At 37.7% G+C, this 24,592-nt stretch overlaps 1 protein-coding gene across 1 annotated transcript in view; it reads right to left on the reverse strand.

The window, feature by feature from the left end:
- Window positions 1–24,592, reverse strand: part of rngtt (RNA guanylyltransferase and 5'-phosphatase) — a 133,417-nt gene that overhangs the window by 15,862 nt on the left and 92,963 nt on the right. The window contains 1 exon segment of the mRNA XM_051874160.1: window positions 4,378–4,478. Coding sequence (XP_051730120.1) covers window positions 4,378–4,478 — 101 coding nt within the window.

Raw genomic sequence — 24,592 nt, forward strand, 5'->3', positions numbered from 1 at the left:
GGCAGTGCACGGAAACCACCTGTTTGAAACTTAAAAAAAAAAATACATACATACATCATAAACATACTCCACACAGCTCCAGGGTGTTAATAAAGCCCTTCTGAAGCGAAGCGATGCGTTTGTGTAAGAAAAATATCCAGATTTAACATGTTATGAAAAGTCGTAAGTTGAATACAGCAGGCGTAGGACATAGCGTAAGCATTTTGAACTGCGAGAGGCGTTATGCTTTCTTCCTAAGTTGAATATGGAAGGCGGTCTGGTGGAAGCTAGATATTCTATTTTATAACTTGTTAAATATTGATATTTTTCTTACACAAGCGCATCGCTTTGCTTCAGAAGGCCTTTATTAACCCCCCCGGAGCCGTGTGGAGTACGTTTATAATGGATGGATGGTTTCCGTGCACTACAATTATAAAGCTTAGGAGTATCAGGGTGATTATTAATATAACTCTGATTGTATTTGTCTAAAAGAAGAAAGTCATATCCACCTAGGATGGCTTGAGGGTGAGTAGATCATGGGGTAATTTTCATTTTAAAGTGAACTAATCCTTTAAGTCCTATCTTTCTTTTAAAGTAAGGAGGAGATTGGTAGATGCTACTTTCTTGTCAGTGTTGGATTATTGTGATATTTATATGCAGGCGACTAAGCATTGTTTACAGGTGTTGGATTCTGTTTATCATGGAGCATTAAGGTTTATTATTAATTCAAAAGCCCTTACCCATCATTGTTTACTGTACTTTCAGGTTGGATAGCCTGCTTTGTCATCAAGCACTGGTACATATTTATATATAAAATTATTCCGGGTTTGCTTCCCTCTTATTTACAGCAGTATATCATTCAAAATGGTGTAAATAATTATTGTCTTCGTTCACAAGATTATTATCTTTTAAATATCCCAAAAGTCTGTATAAACATGGGTAAAAGGGCATTTAGTTATACTGCTCCATTTGATTGGGACCAGTTACAAGATAAATTATGCTTTAAAGAGTTGGTCTCTCTAAATGAATTTAAGCGTATTTAAAATGATTGGTCTCGGATTTACCTGATTGTGTGTTCATTTTGTATATGTAAATGAATGTATTTTGTTTTATATTTAAATGTTTTGCTGTTGTTGTTTAATTAAGTCTGCTGCCTGTCTTGGCCAGGACCCCCTTGTAAAAGAGATTTTAAATCTCAAGAGTTTTAATTCCTGTTTAAATAACGGTAAAAAAATAAAATAAAATCAATTACCAATGGGTATTCAGTTCGCTACATGACTCTTATCAGTATTATTATTATTATTTTAATTTTGTAATAGCATAGTATTTTGTTTGTGAGTTTGAAACGCTTTTGCAAGCTGCCTTATAAATCCATCTTTACCCCAAGAGTCGGCACTAAAGCGCCATTCATGCATTCTGTCTGTTCTATTTTTAAGTTTTGCTCTACGTATACATGCGTCACACAAACGTCTTTCTCCACTGCATCTTGCTATTTTCCTTTTTTGAGTTTATAAAATGGCTTGTCATAGTTCAATAGTTTAACTTTTGTTGCGCAGGGCATCAGTGTCAGTTTCACACCAATAAACCAATGAGAAGAGTGTGTGGGTGGGACACAGAGTATACAGTAACAACTGTGCATTTGCCTCAAGGTTTAGAAACTACATTTTTGATGTGTTTGAGCAGAAACAGCTTTTTTAGTTCTAGCCTCCTTTCCAAATGGTTAAAGTGAAATAAAAGAAAGCTTAATAACATTCTTTTAAATGAAAGCTATATCATTAAACACACAGATGCAGATCTTAAAGGGATAGTTCACGCTAAAATGAAAATTAATTTGTTCACTCACCCTAGTGTTGTTCTAATGCTATATGCCCTTCTTTCTTTTATGGACCACAAAAGGCAGTGAACAGCGACCAGCATCAAGGTTTTTAAAAAATTTCTTTTTTTAAAAAAGTATCACAGAATGGTTTCATGTAACACGTTCCATGTATTCCAAGTGTTCTAGGGGTATACGATAGGGTTTGGTAAAAACAAACTGAAATTTAATGTATTATTTGCATTCGTAAGACTATTAGCACAGCAGTTCACTCTCTCTCACATAGAACATGCACACAAGTTGTGGAAAAAATCAAGTTGAATAAAAACATGACAAAACACAATGCCTAGAAATCACAAAAAAGTATTCGTGCACCTTCTTCACTGAGTTAAATATCAGAGTTAAATTGACTGGAACTCTGATGACAGTCAGAATGACAGTTGACAGATGTGAACGCGATAACTTCTTGTTACGATGAACACAACACATTTATCTCAGAGAAGAAGTTACAATGATTGTATTTCATGTCACATTTTAAAAAGCTTGATGCTGGTCACTGTTCACTGCCATTTTTCTTTTGTGGTCCATAAAAATAAAGAAGGGCATACGGCATTAGAACAACACCAGGGTGAGTAATTGATTAATTAACTTTCATTTTAGGGTGAACTATCCCTTTAAGGCATCTAATTTGACAAATGTCTAAAAATAAGATTGATGTTTGACAACATCTTACAACAGCAGGAGCTTCCTGGTGCAGAATCTGGCACTGGACAGTTGAACTCTTTTCTTCATACTGTAAGAGCATGATAAAGACACAGAGTGTGTATTTGCATTCCACTGCATTGATTTTTAATTGTTTAATTGTTTGCAAATGGCCACTGAGATGCATCTTGCTGTTCTCTGCGTTCTTTTCCATTCTGCTGTGCGGATGGAGTTCTGTGTGAATGATCCCTTAATGTGCTAAAACAGTGATAACGAAGAACCAAATAAAAAAAAAATAAAAAAAGTTAATAGAACGGAGAACAATAATATTTTATTTTTACTTAAGGTATTTATTTTATTTACATGTTGTTTAGTGTAAAAACTTGCACTGGGTATTTAGATTCTGGATTCATCCATTTATCAATAAGATTATAAATAAAGCTACATTAAACCTTTTCTTTATAACTGCTAAGCTTTATGCAAATTCTGTTATACAGTAGACAAATTACTATCAATAAGCTCCAAAAAACTGTTCTTTCAAAGTTACTGTCTCAGTACATTAAACAAAATTAAGCTTTCTTACATTAAGCTTCTATTGGCAAGAAAAAGCTTATAGAAAAAAATATTTTATTTTGCTGTGGATTAGGGTGTTGTTGTTTTGGGTGTTACAAGAGAGGCGTGAAAGAAATTGGAAGTGGTGATTTTGAACCTTGAAATGATGCCACGAAAATTTATCAGGAAATAGAAAATGGATATTGTTTCTCTAACATTCTGCAAATCGTTTTGTTGTTTGTTCTGGTTTTTGTTCCTTGAACTGTTCTGAAGTTGCCTGCTGCAATGTCTTACTAATAATATGCCGTAATAATATCTTAATTATGGACAATTGGTGATGACAAGCCTCGCTCCTAAAACATGTCCCGAGACCCCGGTGTTCTGTTCCATTCCACTGCACTGCTTAGCAAGATCACATCTAGTGTGTACCTTCCTCAAGGCAGAACATTATCCACAAGGATGATACAATAGCAAAACACAAACAAGCAATTCAATATATGAGTGAACCTCATGAAAACAAGTTCCAGTCATTAAAAAAACAACAACAACATACATATTCTGCATTTCCCGATCATTTTTTACTGTATTGCATCCAGATGTCTTTTTTTAGTTGTCATTGTTAACGATTCTGACAAAATTCCTATTACTGTAATAAAAATATTCTTTTCATTAAAATCAGCATGAATTAAAGGCTGTAAAACAAAATATATGCTGTTGTCTTTTCTTTAGATTTTGGAGTGAAATATAACCTGGACATGTTCTTGACAGGATTTACACATGAGGAAACAAAAACAATTGCTTTGTACATGCGAGTCCTTGCAAAAGGGCCAGCACTCTCCCTCTGGATCGCCTGCATTTAAAAGATAAGCCTGGCTCATTTGAGGACAGTAATATCTCGAGTCTGGACAGAGTGGACAGATGGGTTGAGAGAGGCGTAAATTAGGAATGCTAGAGAACTCACACTTTATGCTTCACTACATTTCTTCTGAGAGAAATGTCAAGCGGCACATAATCAAAGTCACCAGTCTGTTCAGGAACGGTCATCACAAATCACATTTTGGTGCATATTATGTTCCGAAAAGTGGCAACTCGAAAAGTTGCTAATGCTGCAACCACCTGCCTGTGACTCAGAGCTGAATGTTTCATAATCGCTCTACACATCAGTGCATACATGGAGACAAAGACAGACTCACATGAGAAATCCTCCAGAAATACACATGGCCTGGATGTCTTTGTCTCCGTGTGAGTTGTGGGAAGTTTGTATGGATGTTCTGTTGTTTAGCACTGATTTGAGTGTAGTGAATGCAGTTGCCATGGCAATGATGACTCACCCCTCCCCGCCGACTTTGGTGATCTTGAGTCTGAAATCGACGGAGTTGTGGCTGGGCGGCTTCCACTTCAGAATGTCATCACATCTGCCCGGCTTATATTTCTACAGGGACACCACAAACAGAGACCAACTCACTTTATGACATAAACCAAATAAAGCAGTAAAAACATCACTCCTTTATTATCTATAAAGAAAATTAATGTTACATATTATCAACAGCAGTGCATCACAAATTTGTGGGGCACCCTAAAAACCAAAAGACCCACTCGATAGTGACTTCATGCATCAACATTTCTATTCGGTGAAACTTTCTCTATTTCCAAACCTAGTGAGTTGCCTATGTAGGCAACATCTTAACCCCCTAAAGATGACTGTATCATGTTTGATACACAGACCTCCAACCTGTTATACACAATCTACTAGAAGCCTTCTGTTTTCTGATTGATAGTTTCAGTTTAGTGTCCCCCTTCATCTCGTGGTTCATGTGTCTTTTTGCTGTGAAATCTTTACTGATTTTTATAAAGTAAGAATTACTTTGATATTGTTAGTGTTATTTCAAAATGAACACTTACTGGACTGAAGCAGCTTAGATTTATTTGATTATCCATACATATTTTTTCCAGAAAAACTATGATCAACTGTGACGTTTATTTGTTCATCTCTCAATCATCATTGTACTGCATTGCATTATATGTTTTGCCCCCCCCCACAAAAAAAGCACTTGGATCTGTCGTGGAAGAAAAATTTCCTTTGTTGTTTAGTGGTGAGAATGTAATGAAACAAACACTCAAGAGATGTCTTTGTTGATTTTATTCTTGCAAGAGGCTCCACAGAGAAGAGCACCCTCATTCAGTGCTGGCTGTCTTATATACCTTATACCTCCCTTTTGATTATTCTTAATCACCTTAAAGTTTTTACATTCCCCCTAACATTCATCAGACATGTTAATCCTTTAAGGTGATTAAGAATAATCAAAAGGGAGGAGTATGTAGAGGAATTTTTATTGTTTATCATTTATTTTCTTGATTTATAGAGTTATGCATTGAAAATTGTTTTCTGTCTTATGTGACATTTAAAACAACTTGTTCAGCGGAAAATTACTGCTTATGCTGTTGTATTTTAAAAAGCACTTCTAACAGACAAAGGAAGTGTGGAAAAGGTGCAAAAAAAAAAAAAAAAATGTGTTTGTCTAGACAGCTTGGAGTTCAATAGTGCATCTGCTAAATTTTAGACCCATTTACTCTTTTTTTCTTATTCTCTGATCCGTATATGGTAACATGTGTTATGATTGGTTTGGGGTAACAAGGAACAATAAGAGCGGGTATATAAGACAGCCAGCACTAGATGAGGGTGTTCTTCTCTGTGGAGCTCTGTGTCTGCATTGAATGACCTCTTGCAAGAATAAAATCAACAAAGACATCTCTTTAGTGTTTGTTTCATTACATTCTCACCAATAAACAACAAAGGAAATTTTTTTTCCACGACAGATCATAAAACTAAGCATTTAAATATCATCTTACTCAGACATATTATTGGCAGATATAGAGTGACAACTAATATTTACATGTATTTTATTTAAGTAGTCTGCGGTACTGTTATAAACATCTCAGTGATTTACATTACAAGCATCAGAATTTTATCTTTGCTCAGTTTGGGGCTCTGAATAAAATGGGTGTGTTTCCTCTCCATATCACACTAACTAAGCCATAAAATCCTGATGTACCAAACATAATACGCAACACACACACACAAAAAAAAAAAAAAAAAAACAGCGTGCAATTTTTAAAAAAAATTCGTCGTTCCACTTCCATGGTTTCATTTTCTCACTATGATTTCATATGTTAGGCTTTAAAGGGTTAAGGCATCATAGGTGTGTTCAAAGGCTCATCCAACATTCATTTTACACTTTCTTTTAATTTCATTTGGTGTGAAAAGGTTTGGCGTGAAAATCTTTTGGTGTGAAAATCTTTATATGTATGTAGAATGCAGTGCATCAAGTTGTGTGAAAAACTCCGTTCAAGATGGCAGATGCAACAAATGAAATTCTGTCATCATTTACTCACCCTCATGTCATTCCAATCCCAACACAAATGTTGTTTCAAATGTATTTTCAATGAAGCCTGAGAGATTTCAGTCCCTCCTTTGGAAAGTCTATTTGGAACAACATGAGAGCGAGTAAATGAATTTTCATTTTTGGGTGAACTATTTCTTTAAGAGATAGTAGATAGTTCAGCACGACTACAGTCAAAGACTATAGATATAGAAAGACTGTTCACTCCTATTACTTGTGAATGGGAGAAATTGCAACGTGCAATATGGTGGAATAAATCCTGCCTTCTAAGTAAAAGAGCCAATCGCTGATTGGTAAAGTCATTGCGTCATTGCAGCTGCCGTTAGAAGCTCCAGTTCCCATAGAAACCTGAGACTCGCGCTTAGGACTGCACATGCGCATTGGCTCGTCAAGACTGAAAAATAAGCTTTTTAACGCTATTTGAGCATAAGAAACAGCCTTTATGGGACAGTTCATGTCAGATTTTGTTGCTAATTTGAAATATGTTATTTAATCGTGAGTTCAGCAAGCAGTTTTTGAGATGTCAGGATTCCCCTATTCAAATAGATAGGACTTGGTCTTGGATGCCTGAAATAGCTGCCCGGAGGCTTTGCAAATATGGCTGCCGAGTGAACAGACTTTCCTTGAAAGGGACTTTGCTACAGTACAGTATGTCTAGGTTTTGTAACAGAGCCATATCGCTGACGGAGCTTGTTATGTTAGCTTGTTATGGTGAGCAATTTAGTGCTGTCTTCAATAATTTACACTGTTTATTTTTCATTTTCACTGATCCTCTACAATATTTTCTGTTCATCTTCAATAATTTACACTGTTTATTTTGCATTTTCACTAATCCGCTACAATATTTTCTGTTCATCTTTTCAGATTTTAGTTATTTGGTGTAAGCCTGGTGGGATACAGCAAGTGTACAGTGGGTTAGAGCATCTAGACCAATCAGTAAACATTTGACCGTGATGTAAATGAGATGTGAAGCGATTAATGGAGCTCTAATCACAGTAAAGCAGCAGTTCTCTCATGAGCATGTCTTGTTATCTGTACACTGTGCATGAGAATCTGCCATCAACATGTCAGCATGGCATTAAACAGCCATTGCAAATACATATGCAGTCTTTCAGTGTAAAATGGCTCTGGTAAAGGCAAATGTAACCATTATACAATTGCCTCAAAACACCAACATTAGATCTGGGGGGCTTTATATGACTTTGTTTATGAATTAATAAAACTGAAATGTTTTTGTGAACTCATGTTTCACTTAATTGAAAGCAACCATTTACATAATTTTATTAATCTACACAGAAATTCACAGTGATTTTCTTTTAAGAAAGAGATCACATCATAACTAGACAACACATCTTTCTATTCTGTAGTCATTGCTAGTTGTACTCAAATTAACATACACTTCTTTCAATTAAATGCACAAAAAGACTCTTGAGCTGTAGGTTTAAATCAGTCAACTGTTTTGCAGAAACCCGCTATAAAAAAAGAAAAGAAAGAATACTATCCAGTTATTATCTTTTTACATTTCAGTGTCTTACTTTACAAGGTAATGTTTTGTCTTTAAGTTACTCAATAATCCTGTAAATTCTGTCATTATAAACCCTTAGGGTCTTTTTTCATGTTTTAGTTGAGTTATCAAACTTAAATAAATAGCTCTTCCATCCACAAAGACCAGCCATCAGGATGTGCTGGCTTTAATCCGGCTACCAGCACTCATTCGCATTAACGTTTACATTTACATTTAAATTACCGTCATTTATTTAGCATACGCTTCTATCCAAAGCTACTTACAAGTGAGGAAAGCTGCAACACAAGAATTAAACAAGTTTTCCCAGATGTTTGTTCAAGATTGCATATAAAAGAATTGTACAAAAAATTTAATTAAAAGGGGGAAAAAAAAAATCATGGGTATTCATTATACATTCATGTCAACATTCTGGACGTGATGAATGAAATCTGGAGAAACCAAAGAGTGGGAAGACAAAAATGAGGCAAAGTAACAGATGCGTTGCCAGGAAACACGATTTGAGCCAGCAGGACTGTTACATGGTGGGAGGTTGTACCTCTAAAAGGCTCAGTGTAAGATTGGGGATGAAAGTACAGTTGTTACGGGTCAGAGTACCCAAACAACCTTCTCACTTTCCACTGTATTGCTCTCTGCAATAATCAAAGCTGTTTACCAGCAGCAACACTAATGATGAAGAGAGGATACAAACACTAGTCCACACACTGTAAGAGCATCAAGAGCATAAAACAACAGCACATTGCCATCCAGTAACTTCTTGCAATAACAGCAACATCTGTGGGCATTACATTTCTAATCAGCCTAAAAACAACATCATAAAATTGATAATTCCAATACTGAAAGGAATCGGACAATACAGAATTCCAGACATAAAAAATAAAATTTAGTAACTTAAAGAATGACTAAAGTTTTTTTTTTTTTTTTTTTGAGGATTTAAAAGCACACATTTTTAGGTACAAAAATACACTAAATTGAGTTTGCAACACTCATATTGTTGAAGATTAGCCGATAGACCATCAATTCATTAAATAAGCTGTTTTCCTCACAAAATTAGTTTATTCAGTGCTGAAGCCTCTCCTTAATTGACATGCATTAAAAATGCCTCGTCTACACTCCAGTTTACCGTAACATTACGCATTATAAATACACTCTTCATCATCATGAATGTAATGTACTTTGTCAACAATCTCCGGCATTACGCCAGAAGAACCGATTAGTGCGGAAAGCACATTTAACCTACAATATTATACACATGGAATTTCAAATTGTCGAAGCACAAATGTCCGCGTGCTGACAAAATATGGTGAAATAGTGCCCAGTCCCTTGCAACGGTCACCAAAACATACAAACAGTTGGTCAGTTGTCTACCATGTTGCAGTAGCATGTACATATAGCTCTTTAGGCAACATATGACTCTCAGACTAAAAAGCTGCCAATACAGTAGCCCCGTTTACAATATTGACTCAACAAGATCTTAGTAAAACTGGATATGGCTGCAGTTTCACTCGTAGGTTCCCCTGACCCCACAGTAGGCAGCATGTATTTTACCAACACATCTTGCAGACAATGGCCAATAAAAAAGAAAATAATAAAAGAAAACCATTTACTCCCTCCTCAGTTTATGGCACAAGGGGAGAAACGAAAACTGTTAAGGACCAGGTTAAGGAATTATGGGAAGGGAGTTTAATCAACAAAGACTTCCCGACCTGTCAACATGTCTGTCAGCTAGTCAGAGCTGAAATGGGTATAGATGTAACATGCCCAGCCTGACCACAGGTGTTGCTGCAGCTAGAATGTCTCTAAGACTTCACAGTGTGATATATTTTACTGTGACAAGTTTGACTGGCAGCACCTGAGCTACTGTGTGCAAAATACATTGTGCTGTGACAGTCCTGAGAGAAGCCGACATGCTGTTAGTCTAAAAAAACAGATATACTAGATAGTTTGCAAAAGACCTGCTTGTCACGACTGAGTAAAAAACCCAGCTTTGTGACATCAGTTATGGAGGCGTCACATATTGTCTGTCAACTGCTGAGTACGGAAGCACAGGAATCGCCTTTGTGCTGCAGGGAAGCTAGAGCTGACTGCATGTTTCTTGTAAACTCCCCTGAAGCCAAAGGTAATCCGAAGGGGGAAACTTCTTGCATTTGAAATGAAAGTGAAGGAAACACTGGTATTGAAGCTCAATGGGGAAGTGTAAATATGGGTCTTTAACTGAAAGACTGAACTATGCCATAGCAGATTTACCATGGCAAACCAGTGTTTCAGTTCCACTATACAGAGTACATCTGAGATTCAGAGTATGAGTAACAAAAGGCATTTTTACATTTTTACAAGTTTAAAATTGGACATGTGATGAAATGAATGTGCTGGGGTCAGAGAACTTCTGAATGAAACCTGGGACCTGTTTTACTAGCTGGGAACGCAACTCCAAAGCGACACAATGCTCTTATGCAGGGGTAGCCAATCCTGCTCCTGGAGGGTATACGCTCCTGCAGATTTTAGCTTCAATCTGAAACTTCAATCTTTTTAAATAATCCTGAACACCTTGATTAGCTGGTCCATCTGTGTTTGATTGAGGTTGGAGCTAAACTCTGCAGGATGGTAGCTCTCCAAAAGCAGGGTTTGCTACCCCTGCTCTAATGCCCCCTGTACTGCACCTGACCAGGGGTAGTTGTGGCAGCCTGGTCCTGCATGATTCAGAAAAGGAGACTGTACTCTCCAAACCTGACAACATGCTTGCAACAACAGGACTATGGCTTTGCCATAGTAACCTGCTATCGAACCTAAAGTCCACAGACCCGCATCTAAAGCCCGGAACACACAAAGCCTATGCCAATGAACTAGTGGCGACGAAAGCAGACTTCGTGGTTGGCTCACGTCGGCAGCGTCTGGGTCCAAAGTTGACCTGAAACACCAAACCGATGCTCGACACCTGACGGCCAAGTAGCACGTCCGTTCTGCGCCTGCGTAAAAAGAAATGCCTTTCCGTACCAGCAGGTGGCAGTAGCTGAACAGCCAATCAGAATGATCAGATGGCCCGACTGACCAACGAGCTCCGACGCCGATTCAACATGTCAAATCTGTCGAAAAAAAGACGACGAGGACCAACTTCAGCTGATGGTGTGAAATACACTGAGAAAACTTAGTCGGCCAACGAACAAAAACTGTCCGACAGCCGACCTGTCGGCTTGGTGTGTTCCAGGCTTAACAGTTCTGCAGTAGCTATATTTTGGGGAGTGAAGAGATGCTTTCGGTCCAAGGATGCCACTGTGTTTTACATAGTGTTTTAAGACATCTGTGTGTCTACATGCACATTCCAACACCTCGGATCTTGTCCTGGTACAGAGCAGGAGAAGGTGATTAGTTTGCAATCACTTTCACAGAATTTTACCTTGACTGTTCCCTGCTGGTGGAATGACCTGCCTAACTCAACCCAAGCACTCACTTTCAAGAAATGGCTAAAGACGCATCTTTTTCGTGAACACTTGACCCGTTAATACTTACACTTACCATTCTATTATATTTATATTCTATTTCTATATTTTATATAAAAACAAACAAACAAAACCTTGCTACATGTACTGTGCTAGACTAACTGGGACTTGTCACAGCACTTGCATATTGTTGCCCTATTGTTGTTTTGATTGTTTCTGTTGTTCTCCTCATTTGTAAGTCACTTTGGATAAAAGCGACTGCTAAATGATTGAATGTAAATAAAGGCATGACAGCAGCTGCTTCTTTCGGTTCTAAGCTCATTCTTGCCAAGGCGGCTTTTACTCTATTCTTCATGCCTCATTGTGACAGTCCAAATCATTGTTTCTCTCATCCACATCTACTGCTGGTCTACGTCTACAGGCAATTTCTCCTTGATGAACAGCACATAAAGTGGCATTCGGTTGGGCTGTGATACGGGCAGTGCGGTCACCTCCTCATTGTCCAAACTAGTTGGCAGGATTCACTCACCATAACCAAATGTATTTTGCCCATTACTACTACAAAAAAGTTTATTTTCGTTTCTTTCATTTTGGGAAAGGGGCTATATCAATGGTAAGCAGTCAGTCAAAATTAACATCAAATCCCATTAGAGTCTCATGTTCACCTGGCTGGAAATACAGGTACACCACAGTATTATTTTTAATTCTCGACTCTTTATATGCATATATTTTCAGGACTGGAAAAACACAATCACCCAGAACAGAGCAGTAATGCTGTCAAAAGCTGGAAGCAAAGAGCCCAGACAGCACACCACTTTCCAAGGTAAAGTCACTATCTAACAAGTTGCAGGAATACAGAAATGCAGTCAAAATAAAAATCCTAATAGCTGTGCTCACCCCACTGCAGATTCTCAACATGAGGTGAGAAGATGAAAGAGGAAGTGATGACGTGCTTACGGAGTATATATGTGAGCCACATCATTGACACGCCACAAGGAGACAACTTTGATATTGGGTTCTCAGAAAGAAGGGAATGAAGCCATTTCCACTGGCACACTACTGTTATTATAATGTGTTTTCAAAGTTATTAAGTTTACTATGATAGTTATTAACAGTAATTTTCCTCAGAGCAAATGTAGTGCCCTTACTGATATTAAACACCATTTGGGAATGAGGGCTGACACAAAGCTTAATACACGGTATGTACTTTTAAAGATTTAAGGAGGTGAAAAAATACTTAATATATCCTCTGTGTAGTTAAGGGTCACTATGATAAGTGTAAATAAATTTATTGGATCTTTTAAAATATATTGAATATATGATTTTTTTTGCTATTTTTGCCTTTACTTTGACAAGTTTTAAAGAGAGACAGGAAGCAAGATGGCATGGGGAAAAGGTTTGGGTAAAGAACTCTAACTGGGACTAGGGTCATCCAAAGCAGAACGTTGTTGGAATGTTTTTTTTTTGTTGTTGTTTTTTTTAATTCTGTTTAACACCGTCCAAACACATAAAGGCATACGTTAGAACAAAGCAAAAGCTTGTCTGACAATACGGCAGAAAGTAATGGTTCCTAATGTAAGATTGATGGATAAAGGCGGGGCTTAGTAAAGGGTCAAACAGAGGTAATGTTTTAAGAACTTTCAAAAACTTTTACAGTACAAACAGTCAAGGATAAATACACACTCAGCAGAAGGTAAATGAAAAGCATTATTTTGAAAGCACTTGAGTTATGCAGTAGATTGTCAGCCCTGAAAATGTACCTCATATTTGCTGAAAGTGAAAGGCGCCTGGAACAATAATGCTTTTATGGGGATTGAGTTACTGCTGCAGCTCAAATGCCTTAAGGTTTAGCATTTGAACAGCGTATTGTATTAAAGCACGACAGACCAAGGTCGGCCTGTCGCTTCTGCATATCTTCTTATGGCTTGTCAAAACATTTTGAAAATCGGTTAGATAGTGTTTTTTTTTTAATCAAATCAAGTCATTGAGTCGCACAGTTATTCAGTCATGTTGTCGACACAAAGATCTCAAAAGCAGAGCATCGTTAGTCCTTGATGGAGTCAAACGCAATGAATACAGGGGTGAAAATCAATCAAGAGCGCAACACAAACCCGAAGCATCACCATGGAAACAAGTGCAACCCCGTTAACATTCCTTCATGCCAGACTAACCTGTTTACCTGGAGCTTTTCACTTCTTTGTGATGCATGATGTTGCTGTACTGTTTGTCTGTGTGTCCACAGGCTTTCAACCACAGCAAACTCTTACTTCTCATTTATACAAAAGCTCTTTTACTTCCATTTGCATCTGATAATTAAAAGATGGACATGGACAAATGTGAAGGAGTGTGGGAGACTGTCTAGAATAATCCCACCATCTGTCTCAGAAATGAAAAGTTCTGAAAAAAACAAAAACTTATCTTTCAGTGTAAAGTAATGTGCTTCTCCTCACTGAAAGTGGAAAAGATGCATGACATGACAAAATCACAGCCAATGAGAACACAGTTGATGTGTAAAATATAGTTATGCAGAGTCAGATTTTGGATCAATTGGATTTCACAGAGGGGCATCGAATTGCAAACCAAGTGCCTGAACAAAATGTTCTGTTGTTCATCACGGCTAAATCTGATTTAACACGAAAGAGCTTTTATCACTTGACACATTATTTGCATCGCAACTGGTTAGGACACTGCCTGACAGTCTACTTCTGGTCCTAAAAACACAAAGCCATGACAGTCACCACAGAGTCAGGAGGAAGCTTAAATAACAGAATGATCCTCCTAAAATACGACAATTTATAGAAGCCATGAAAGGTATTCAATCATGGGAGAGTTTCCAAAAGCATTCTGAGACCCATGGCATCGCGATGCCAATGGTTTCTACAATTTATTAAGGCTTACAATGTTTTTGGAAAATGTAGCCGAGAACAGTTGACTAGTCACCCAACAACCTACTACTTTATTAGTGATAGATATCGCCTACTCAGTTTATTTAGATACTGAAAGGGGTCATATACACTCAAAAAATAAATAAATAAACAGGTTCAAAATGAACTTGACCCATCCCAACTTTCTAACATTGGGAATCTTCCAAACTATCTGCAGAGTGGCCAGGAACAATGCAAGTTTTGAAAGACTTTACAGCATTTTACTCTTATTGTTAGCTCTACTCTAATTCCCCTTTATTACCTCACTGTGGCTGGCAGACTGTGAACGGCAAGTTTATTATCACCAAATAGTCATCATTGACATGGAAATGCTCTAATGGTTGATCATGTGTTAATGTGTTCTGATGTATCTGATATCAAAGCTCAGGAGTCATTTTTGCAGTTTCATTTCAATAAATGCTCATTTTGGATTGGTGAGGATGCTTGAATTCTGAAAGGAAATTTGTGTTCCTCATGATATGATGTCTGTAAGACAATGTTAAAATTGTAGCTTAGGTGTTATCATAATGATAGAATAAAAGAATTGCCCATAATTTATGGTTAACATGTTTTGAAAGCACAATGACAAAGGTCTAAAATGACTGCTGTTAGCATGCTAAAAACATCTCAGAAGAAAACAAGTGCTGCGTGGGTGAATTTCCGCAAAGGGGCTTGTAAAATGCAACATTACCAAGATTACAAAGACTCCAAATTCAACCCTTTAAAAGCACTGGCACTATTAGCCATCAAAGCAGAACTTTTGCAACAAATTCGTCACCTACAAAATGTCAAGATAATTTGGACTGTTGTGTTACCACAAATTCAACACAAATAAGATGCTTGAACACACATGTAAGATTCAGATAGGTGAAAGAGAATATTTTTGTAAGTTGAATTCATAAAGACTTAATGATTCAGTGATAGATACATTTTTAGCAGTAATTTGTTGCCACCTAGTGGCGTAACAATGCAATCGACACAGTCGTTATTTGAAGCACCCAGTTATTTTCAAAGTGATTTATTCTATTTTGATCGGTAACGTAAACATTAGCATTTATGGTATCTGAATATAAACTTTGTATACTTCTGTGATAATTGGAATATTTGTAATATAGAAATAATGATACTGCATGTTTGGAAAGATTGTTTGTGAAGCTGTTTATATCTAAACATGACAGCGCGAACGCGCCTGGACTTTGTGCACCTCTCTCTCTCTCTCTCTCTCTTTGCATTGATATTTGACATATATGAGTGGCGCAAGGGCTTTTCAGTGCATTCATTGTTATAATATTCATGAGGTGAGATGTCTCTATTAAAGGATACGCTACTCGCACTTCGCCCAACCATCACACCAGAACCGTTTTCGGAACCGGGCTAAAAAAAAAAAACTACACTTTTTGCCCGGAAGACGTTTCATACACCACGATAATAGAGACAATTTTGCTATCGCGATAAAACGAAATTAATAATACCGTTACATCCCTATATTATAGTATCATTGCTCTACATTAAAGAGAAATACTAAACCATAATAATAAGCCATCAAAATATAAATTAAGCATTCAAGCACACACATAAAGCTTTCCACAGTGCACCAGCAAAAGTAACAATTATGAATGTCCTGGAAAAAAAGCAAAAAACAAAACAGAAATAAGACTGTTTGAACATTTTAATAATTTATTAATAAGTAAGTGTTTTCTGAGTCAGTCAGCTGCAAAGATGAAGTTGATGACTCTGACAGGGTATATTGGATGTGCATATAGAGAGAAACACTTTTTAAGTTAAAGGTAGGGTAGGGTAATTTCAGAGAGCCCTTCAGAATGCTTTCCAAAGCCACACCTCCTTCAATACCCATGAACGCACACAGCAGAGTGCCACAAGAGACGGCGTTAAATTACCTCAGGGAGGCTCCCCAACACTGCATGTTTTCCATAGCCGTTTCTCAATATGCGTTCTTGTCTGTACTTGTGTTCTTGTGGACTTGTGAAACGTCATCAGTCGCTGCCCAAGTACTGTTCCAATTCAAAGTTCACATCTAGCCAAGTACAGTTCAAATACCTGGATGTGTTCTTGATCCGCCCCTTTTATTGAGGATGCATCGAGAGGTGACTTGTGCGGACTTGAGACAGCCAGGTATCCCAGAATGCATCTCGCACTAACCAGCAAGCGTCAATAGTAAAGGAGAAAACCCGCGTAATTTAAACATTTTACTGTTATTATGTCATGATATGTAGTTTTAAGAGTTTTTCAGGTGAGAATGTACTGGTTTAAAGCTCAAATTTGTGGTTTATTTATAAAGGTAGCGCCTTTCTGGAAATTTGATCTGACGTTGTCGGAGTTGTGAGATCCAGACGATGACCGGATGCTTAGTGCTCATGTACCCAGTAGAGTACAGCGTTACCTCGGCTAGTCCTTCTGACGTTTGCCGCTGGCTCTGATGCCTCTGTAGCGGTTAAACATGACATAATTCGTCTTTTGTATATCTAATGGGCGATCTTTGGTCTCGCGAATCTATAATTTGTTCCATGGCAAATCGTTTTGGCTGAGGGCAAAGTGACGTTTCATAACTTTATATATTTAGGCTATTTAACTTTACCATTGTAGCCTACTAAAGTGCTGATTTTGTACGCTTGACTGAATAGTTTGCTTTTTCTTATTGTATATTCTTATACCTTTTATAATGGCTACTATTGATCATGAAAACTGACATTTAACAAAAAGAGACAGGGTTGTGTTTTATGTTATTTCATTTTATTACAGTGAAGATAATCAGAGTATGCACATATTTTAATATGTTTAATATTTTTGAAATGTAAACTAAAAGAGGCAGGGTTGTTTAATATTTCGTCTTGTTATAAATACTATATATGCAGACATTGAAGATAATCAATGAATGCGTTGCCTGAACCACATTTGTGAGGCTATTAATATGTTTTTTTTGTTTGTTTGATTTTTAAATAAAACAAAAAGAGGCAGAGTGGTGTTTTATAACACATTTCGTTTTATTGTTGGCTAAAATATATACAGAGATAACTGGAGAAGCCAGAGCAAGCTGAGTGACGTTATCAAGTACGCTGCTGTGCCATTTGCAGAATCAAGAGACTTGTGTTCTCCAATTCACGGGAGTTCGTTCTCCTGAGTCGAACTTGCCAAGTCCTAACTACCAAGGACGCAAGCCTGAACTTTGCGAACTTGGTATTGAGAAACGCCTCATGTCTCCTTAATCAAACACACCTGACTCAGATCATCAGCTCATTAGTAGAGACTCCAAGCAAAGCCACTGAAAAGCAAGCCTGCAACCTTTAGCCAAAAAAGCGCAACGGCTAATGCAAACGCTCCGCCTCTGGCGGTACGCAGGGAAGGAGACCAGAGACCGTTTTTTGAATGGATGTCAATGAATGAGAGGCTTCACTATGCTGATTAAACAGCTTTTGTGGGCTAATAGCTAATCATTTAATTAATCGACAGCCTGTTCGCTAATCTTCAGCATGTTTTACACTAAACAATACTTTTGTTGGGAACTATTTGTAGATTTTAGCTTGATAAAAATGTATTTTTTTAAGAGAAGGCAGACTAGGGAATGTTGCGACAGGTAGGACTCATTTACGGCATTACCAACAGCAAATGTGTCGCATTACTGTTTAACAGATAGAATAATAGATGTTGTGTAAAAGCCACTGGAAGGCAAGCCTGCAACCTTTAGCCAAAAATGCGTAATGGCTAATGCGTAACGGCTAATGCTAAGGCTCCGGCTGTGGCGGTACGCAGGGAAGGAGTTTTGAACAGTGGGCACTGATGTCACTGCATGTGATCAAGTCAGCCATTACACTTTCTCCAATGGTAAGAGATACAGACCCTCTCATCTCCCTATAATATACAATCTCTGCTCCAAGACCTGAAATGGGTATGTCAGACAAAGGAGAGATACAAAATATGCGGTGTTGGGGGTCTCCAAGAACGTGGTTGGGAACCACTGGTGGGTTGCCATCTTGTAATTACGATTATGATGGCATACACGCAGCATAAGCTTGTTGTTTTGGTTCAGGAGGAACTGTAAAATGTGGCTGCAGTTTGTTTTTGGCGCTCTGTGACTGTCTGTCTGTCTACAAATCTGCATAGCCTTATGGAACGCGCTGATGATGTGTGATGTCTGCGCGAGCAGGGTGCGCGGAGGTATGGAAATACATATGCTGACAGGCAGGTAGGACATTGTATCATTGCTTTCGGACTAAGTCTCAGTACCAAAAAATGTTTGTAGAACATTTTTTTGATCCTAAGACTTCCACAGAAGATATATGTACATGTTTTAATATTTAGACCAGTTCTATTATTGATTGCTCTCAGCACGTTAGGAAAGTTTCAACCAGTATAACGAAAAAGTGTTTATAAAAAAAAACCTTTAAGTTAAAAAAAAAAACCTTTAAGTTAAATATCATGCATGGCCAGCAGCCATATCACCCTGTAGCCCAAGACTGGTTGCCCACTAAAGCTAAGCAGGGCTGAGCCTGGTTAGTACCTGGATCGGAGACCACCTTGGGGAAAGTAGGTTGCTGCTGGAAGAGGTGTTAGTGAGGTCAGCAGGGGGTGCTCACCCTGTGGTCTGTGTGGGTCCTAACACCCCAGTATAGTGATGGGGACACTATACTGTCCAAAAAGCACCATCCTTCGGATGAGACGTTAAACCGAGGTCCTGACTCTCTGTGTTCGTTAAAAATCCCAGGATGTCCTTCGAAAAAGAGTAGGGGTGTAACCCCGACATCCTGGCCTAATTTGCCCATTGGCCTCTGTCCATCATTCCCATACACTGATTGGCTTCATCACTCTGTCTCCTCTCCACCAATAAGCTGGTGTGTGGTGGGCGTTCTGGCGCAATATGGCTGCCATCACATCATCCAGGTGGATGCTGCACATTGGTCGTGGTTGCGGAGATTCTCCCTTTCCTTTTGTAAAATGCTTTGAGTACCCAGAAAAGCGCTATATAAATGTAACGAATTATTATTATTATTATTATTATTATACGCTCTGCATGAACACTTGGACATGTGCCTAATAATAAGTGCACATTTAACGCTAGAGTAAGCAGCCATGAAAAGTGGCTAACGTTAAAGTTAAGCCATGTTTGGGGTTGATGAATGACAGGTGAACGTTTGGATTTCCTGCCTAACATAATTACCACATGAACCAGCCATATTAACGATCTGTCCGTCACGGACTGTGTGACTTCGCCAATTCCTGTGAGTTTTTTTTCTGCGACTAACTGACTTAGCCAACCAAAACTTGGTTGACTAAGCCTTTTCTCATTGCCTAACGTTTAGTCGACTATTAGGGGCAGCCCTGACAGATACAACTTTTGATTTTTATAATGTATTAGTAAATGTTGAAATCAACATTAACTAAGATTAATAAATGCTTTAGAATTATTTTCATTGTTAGTTCATATTAGCTATTGGTTAACAAATGGAATCTTATTGTAAAGTGCTACCGACTATTCACATATATCTGTATCTTTCACTATTGAACAGATGTGCTTAACTGGGGCATGTCAAGTCCTGTGATCGTCGTATTCTGTCTGCAAACTCTGCTACATCGAAACAGTTCGAAGATGCTTTTGTTAGGGGTGCTTGCCCTATTGAGTCTTCTTTCTTAGAGCTGTCTGTTGAAGAGCAACTTTCTTATTTTAACACACTGTGTGGCAATGTTTTGGACTCTGTTGCTCCATTTAAAATTAAGAAACCCAAATTAAAGACGCAGCCTTGGCTTAATAATGATACTCGTGCCTCCAGACAAGAATGGAGGAAAGCTGAAAGAAAGTGGAAAAAAGATAAGCTCCAAGTATCCTATGAAATCATGAGGGATTGCATGGTGAGCTACCAGCACTCGGTGAAGGCTGCTAGGGAAAAGTATTTTTCTAACTTGATAGCAAAGCATGCGCATAGTCCAAAGACTCTGTTTAGTACAATACATAATGTACTATATCCCACTATGCTTTCATTTAATTTTTTTTTTTTTGAAGTTTTTTGTTGATAAAATTAATAATATTCGATCTTGCATTACTAAATCTGATTGGCATTCAACTGTTATTGAGCCAAGTTCAGCCTGTTTAACTGAGTTTGAGTCTGTGTCATCTTCCTCTCTTGTGGAGGTTTTCCATAATATGAAGCTTTCCTCCTGCTCTTTGGATGTGGTACCTCATCGTCTTTTCATGTAAGTGCTGAGTGTCGTTGAACCTTTTGTTTTAACAATAATAAATAGTAGCCTTATCTCAAGGCACTGTTCCATCAGTTCTGAAACATGCAGTAGTGAATCCACTTCGAAAAAGGTAGGTTCTGATCCTTATCTTTTGGACAACTATCGCCCCATTTCAAAATGACCATTTTTATCAAAAGTAATGGAAAAGGTGGTCTTCCATCAGTTGATTGCATTTTTAAATGAGAATAACTTATTAGACAAGTTTCAGTCGGGTTTTAGACAGCATTATAGTACAGAGTCAGCTTTGCTGAAGGTGTTGAACGATCTTTTGTTATTCTGGTCCTCTTGGACCTGCAGCTTTTGACACCATTGATCATGCCATTTTGTTTGAACGGTTGAGTAAATATGTAGGAATTCAAGGTACTGCATTAAATTGGTTTAAATCCTATTTCTGTGATAGAATTTTTTCAGTGGAGGTTGGCAATTTCTCTTCCTCTTCTGTACCATTAACTTGTGGCGTACCGCAGGGATCAATTCTGGGCCTGCTTTTGTTTTCACTCTATTTGCTCCCTCTATGCTTGATTTTTCGGAAGCATAACATTCCCTATCATTTTTATGCAGATGATACTCAGGTGTACTTCCCTCTGAAACATGAAGATAATTACGATGTTGACGCTTTATTGAACTGTCTCACGGAGGTAAGATGCTGGTTGGCAGCCAATTTTTTTTAACATTAAATGACTCAAAAACTGAAATTGTGGTTTTTGGACCACCAGCTGCTGTTACACAGATAAATAACCAATTGGGTCCTTTATCTGTAAATTCCCATCATTATGCAAAAAATTTGGGGGTGATTTTTGATAGCAGCCTTAAATTTGACAAACAAATAAATTCAGTGGTAAAGAATAGCTTTTACCATCTTAGATCCATCACTAAATTGAAACCGTTTTTAACAGTCAAGGACTTGGAGACAGAAATTCATGCTTTTATATCCTCCAGGCTGGATTACTGTAACTCACTATACCTAGGTGTGGCTAAATCCTCTCTGTCCCACCTGCAACTAGTACAAAACGCTACTGCCAGGCTTCTTACTGGAACCCGAAAGAGGGAACATAGCTCGCCTGTCTTGGCTTCACTTCATTGGCTGCCGGTTGAATATCTTGTGAAATTTAAAGTTTTATTATATGTGTATAAGGGGTTAAATGGCCAGGCTCCACAATATATTATGGATCTCCTCCTCCACCGACAATGTTCTAGGCCCTTAAGGTCCACAAACAAGTTGATGCTGACTGTGCCACGGTCTCCTTTGAAGTTAAAAGGTGATTGTGTCTTTTTGGTTGCTGCTCCACGTCTGTGGAATGATTTGCCGGTTTACATTAATGTTGATGGTTTTAAATCCTCACTGAAGACATATCTTTTTTCTCAGGCTTTTAAATCAATGTAAATGTAGTGTTGTGATTTAATGCGTTTTCTTGTTAGTCTATGTATTTTATTGTATTGCAGTCTTTTTGTGTTGTTAGATTGTACAGCACTTTGGTCAGCAGGAGCTGTTTTAGATGTGCTTTAGAAATAAAATGCCTTGCCTTGCCTTGCCATCCATATATGGTACAATGTTTGTAGACGTATATAGGCATATAACCCTTGACAGAATAATTTCATACGAAAATGTTTCGTTTGCTGACCTTGTTCTAAATGACAGATTTTGAGAAAAAGAGCATGTGAATAAATGACAGGTCACAGGTCAGCATAAAGCCAGCAGAACCTTAACCTCCACACTGAGTGATATCAAACGCCACAGGCAAAAGGTGATATTAAGCCTATCTATCTCTGTCAAAGATATTCAATTACCACAGGGCAATTTCCTTATGCACACTGGTGAACTGGCCTGGTTGTCTGATCATGTAATTCGGTTATTTATCTGATATACAGTTTTCATAAAACAAACAATGAGGACATGTTCATGAATTTTCATTATGACACTAATTTTATAGTATTTTTGCTTTCATTTTAAAAGCTCAATGAAACCTTGACCCTGTGTGAAGTGCTGTTTCTACAAACATCCTGTGACACTGTTCTATTGATGAGTATTAAAGTCAACATGAAAGACCATTCGTAAACCCATGATGCTTCCCTAATGTGACAAATAACAGGATATTCAATGGCAAAACAGTGTAAGGCAGGACTTGAATTTGTCCATGAGGAATTGACTCCATTCGGTCATAGCTGAATAAAATACATGCCTAGTTATTTGGCCTTTGGTCAAGATTATTCAGTTGATGTTGGGGAAATGTAAAGTTATTTCAGAGCAGATTTCATCCTTCAGCATTCTAATAATCAAGGTAATGAATGAATTTAATCCCCTCTTAATAAAAGTCTGTTGTGATCTGAACACTTAGTCTGTACATGTGTGTTTCCTTTTCAGACATCAAAGATTTTGAAGTACCTGATGTCTGTTGGATGTGCTGGTACACAAGCATGTGTGTAAGAGCAGCTCAGGTAATGTGAAGTAACCTGGTGCACATCAAAGGTAGAAAGATCAAAACCGCCTTCTTTTTGCTTGTCTATTACGGGGTGGAGAGAGAGAAAGTGTGTGTAAAAGTGTATTTCTACAACCTAAATATGACTCCTTGACATTTCCTTGAAAATATCATTAATAGCATAAGAGAGGCAGAGATGTGTGATTGGTTGGTGTGTGGAGGGGTTATTATAAACTCTCTGTAAACACATCTGTCACTTTCCCATTGTCTCTCTCCGTGTGTTTGAGAGTAGACAGCTTCCTTCATTATAATGGGAGCAATTTAGTTTTGACACATTGCAAATGTGCCACTTTGCAAGGTCCAAACTAAATGTGTGGCCAACTGAGAAAATGTACGGTCCATGATTAACATACTTAAACTATTTTTCATTTTATATATATATATATATACGTTTTTTTTTTTTTTTTTTTTTTTTTTAACATTGTCACTAAGACAATGGCTTGTTTTTTCCTATACAGTATACACACAAGCAGTGCGAGCAATTATGTCATTCGCAGTATCATATATGTGATAAGCTGGCCTCCTCTGTAAAACTGCACCTGTCACAAAGACGTTAAGATTAACACATCAGAAAATTGTCTTTGTATAAAATGGGGGGGATTTAAGGTTTACAAAGGTGGTCTTGACAAATAACAACACTTTTGTTGTGCAAAATTGAACAGGAAAATGACATTTCTCAGAAAATAAATGGCTTTGCAGATGCCCTTAAGAAACTTTTTTATAGCACAATAATAAGTTGTCAGCAAATAGAGCCGCATGTTAAAAAGTGACTGAAACAAAAACAATCTTTTATGAGCAAGGGGATAAAGGAGGAAGATTGCGCCTGGCAAATTAAACTGCATTCTTGTTGAGATCTACAAGAAACTGTGTGTTCCTCCTATCGCTATGAGAAGCCCTAATATTGCCAAAACCAGAAAAGTCAACACAAAATGTCACAAAACATTCACTCTGTTGGCCTTTTTTAATGTAGATACAAAGTTCTGTTCCAAACCTAAGGGAGCTGCTTCAGCTGAGTTTCCATCTGATATTGATGCACATTTTGAAAGTGCACATAAGAAATCCTGAAATAGAAATGCTTGGAATGCAAATAAACTAACATTAAAATTTGCATTAAAAATGAGATGCACTTAGCAGAGGTGGATTATCAGGAAAAACTACATTACCCATGATGCCATACAGAAAATTCCACCAATCAGAGTTGGATAGAGCAAATCACACGAAAAGAGCTGGCAGGGAACGATCACTCCCATTATATTGGCAAATAACATAATCAAGTTGGTCTCTATATATATATATATATATATATATATATGCACCGATCAGACATAACATTATGATCACTGACAGGTGAAGTGAATAACACTGATTATCTCTTCATCACGGCACCTGTTAGTGAGTGGAATATATTAGGCAGCAAGTGAACATTTTGTCCTCAAAGTTGATGTGTTAGAAGCAGGAAAAATGGACAAGTGTAAGGATTTGAGCGAGTTTGACGCATCAGAACTGGACCACGGAGCAATGAAAGAAGGTGGCCTG

This window comes from Ctenopharyngodon idella, chromosome 20 (assembly GCF_019924925.1).
Source record: "Ctenopharyngodon idella isolate HZGC_01 chromosome 20, HZGC01, whole genome shotgun sequence".
Classification (NCBI taxonomy): Eukaryota; Metazoa; Chordata; class Actinopteri; order Cypriniformes; family Xenocyprididae; genus Ctenopharyngodon; species Ctenopharyngodon idella.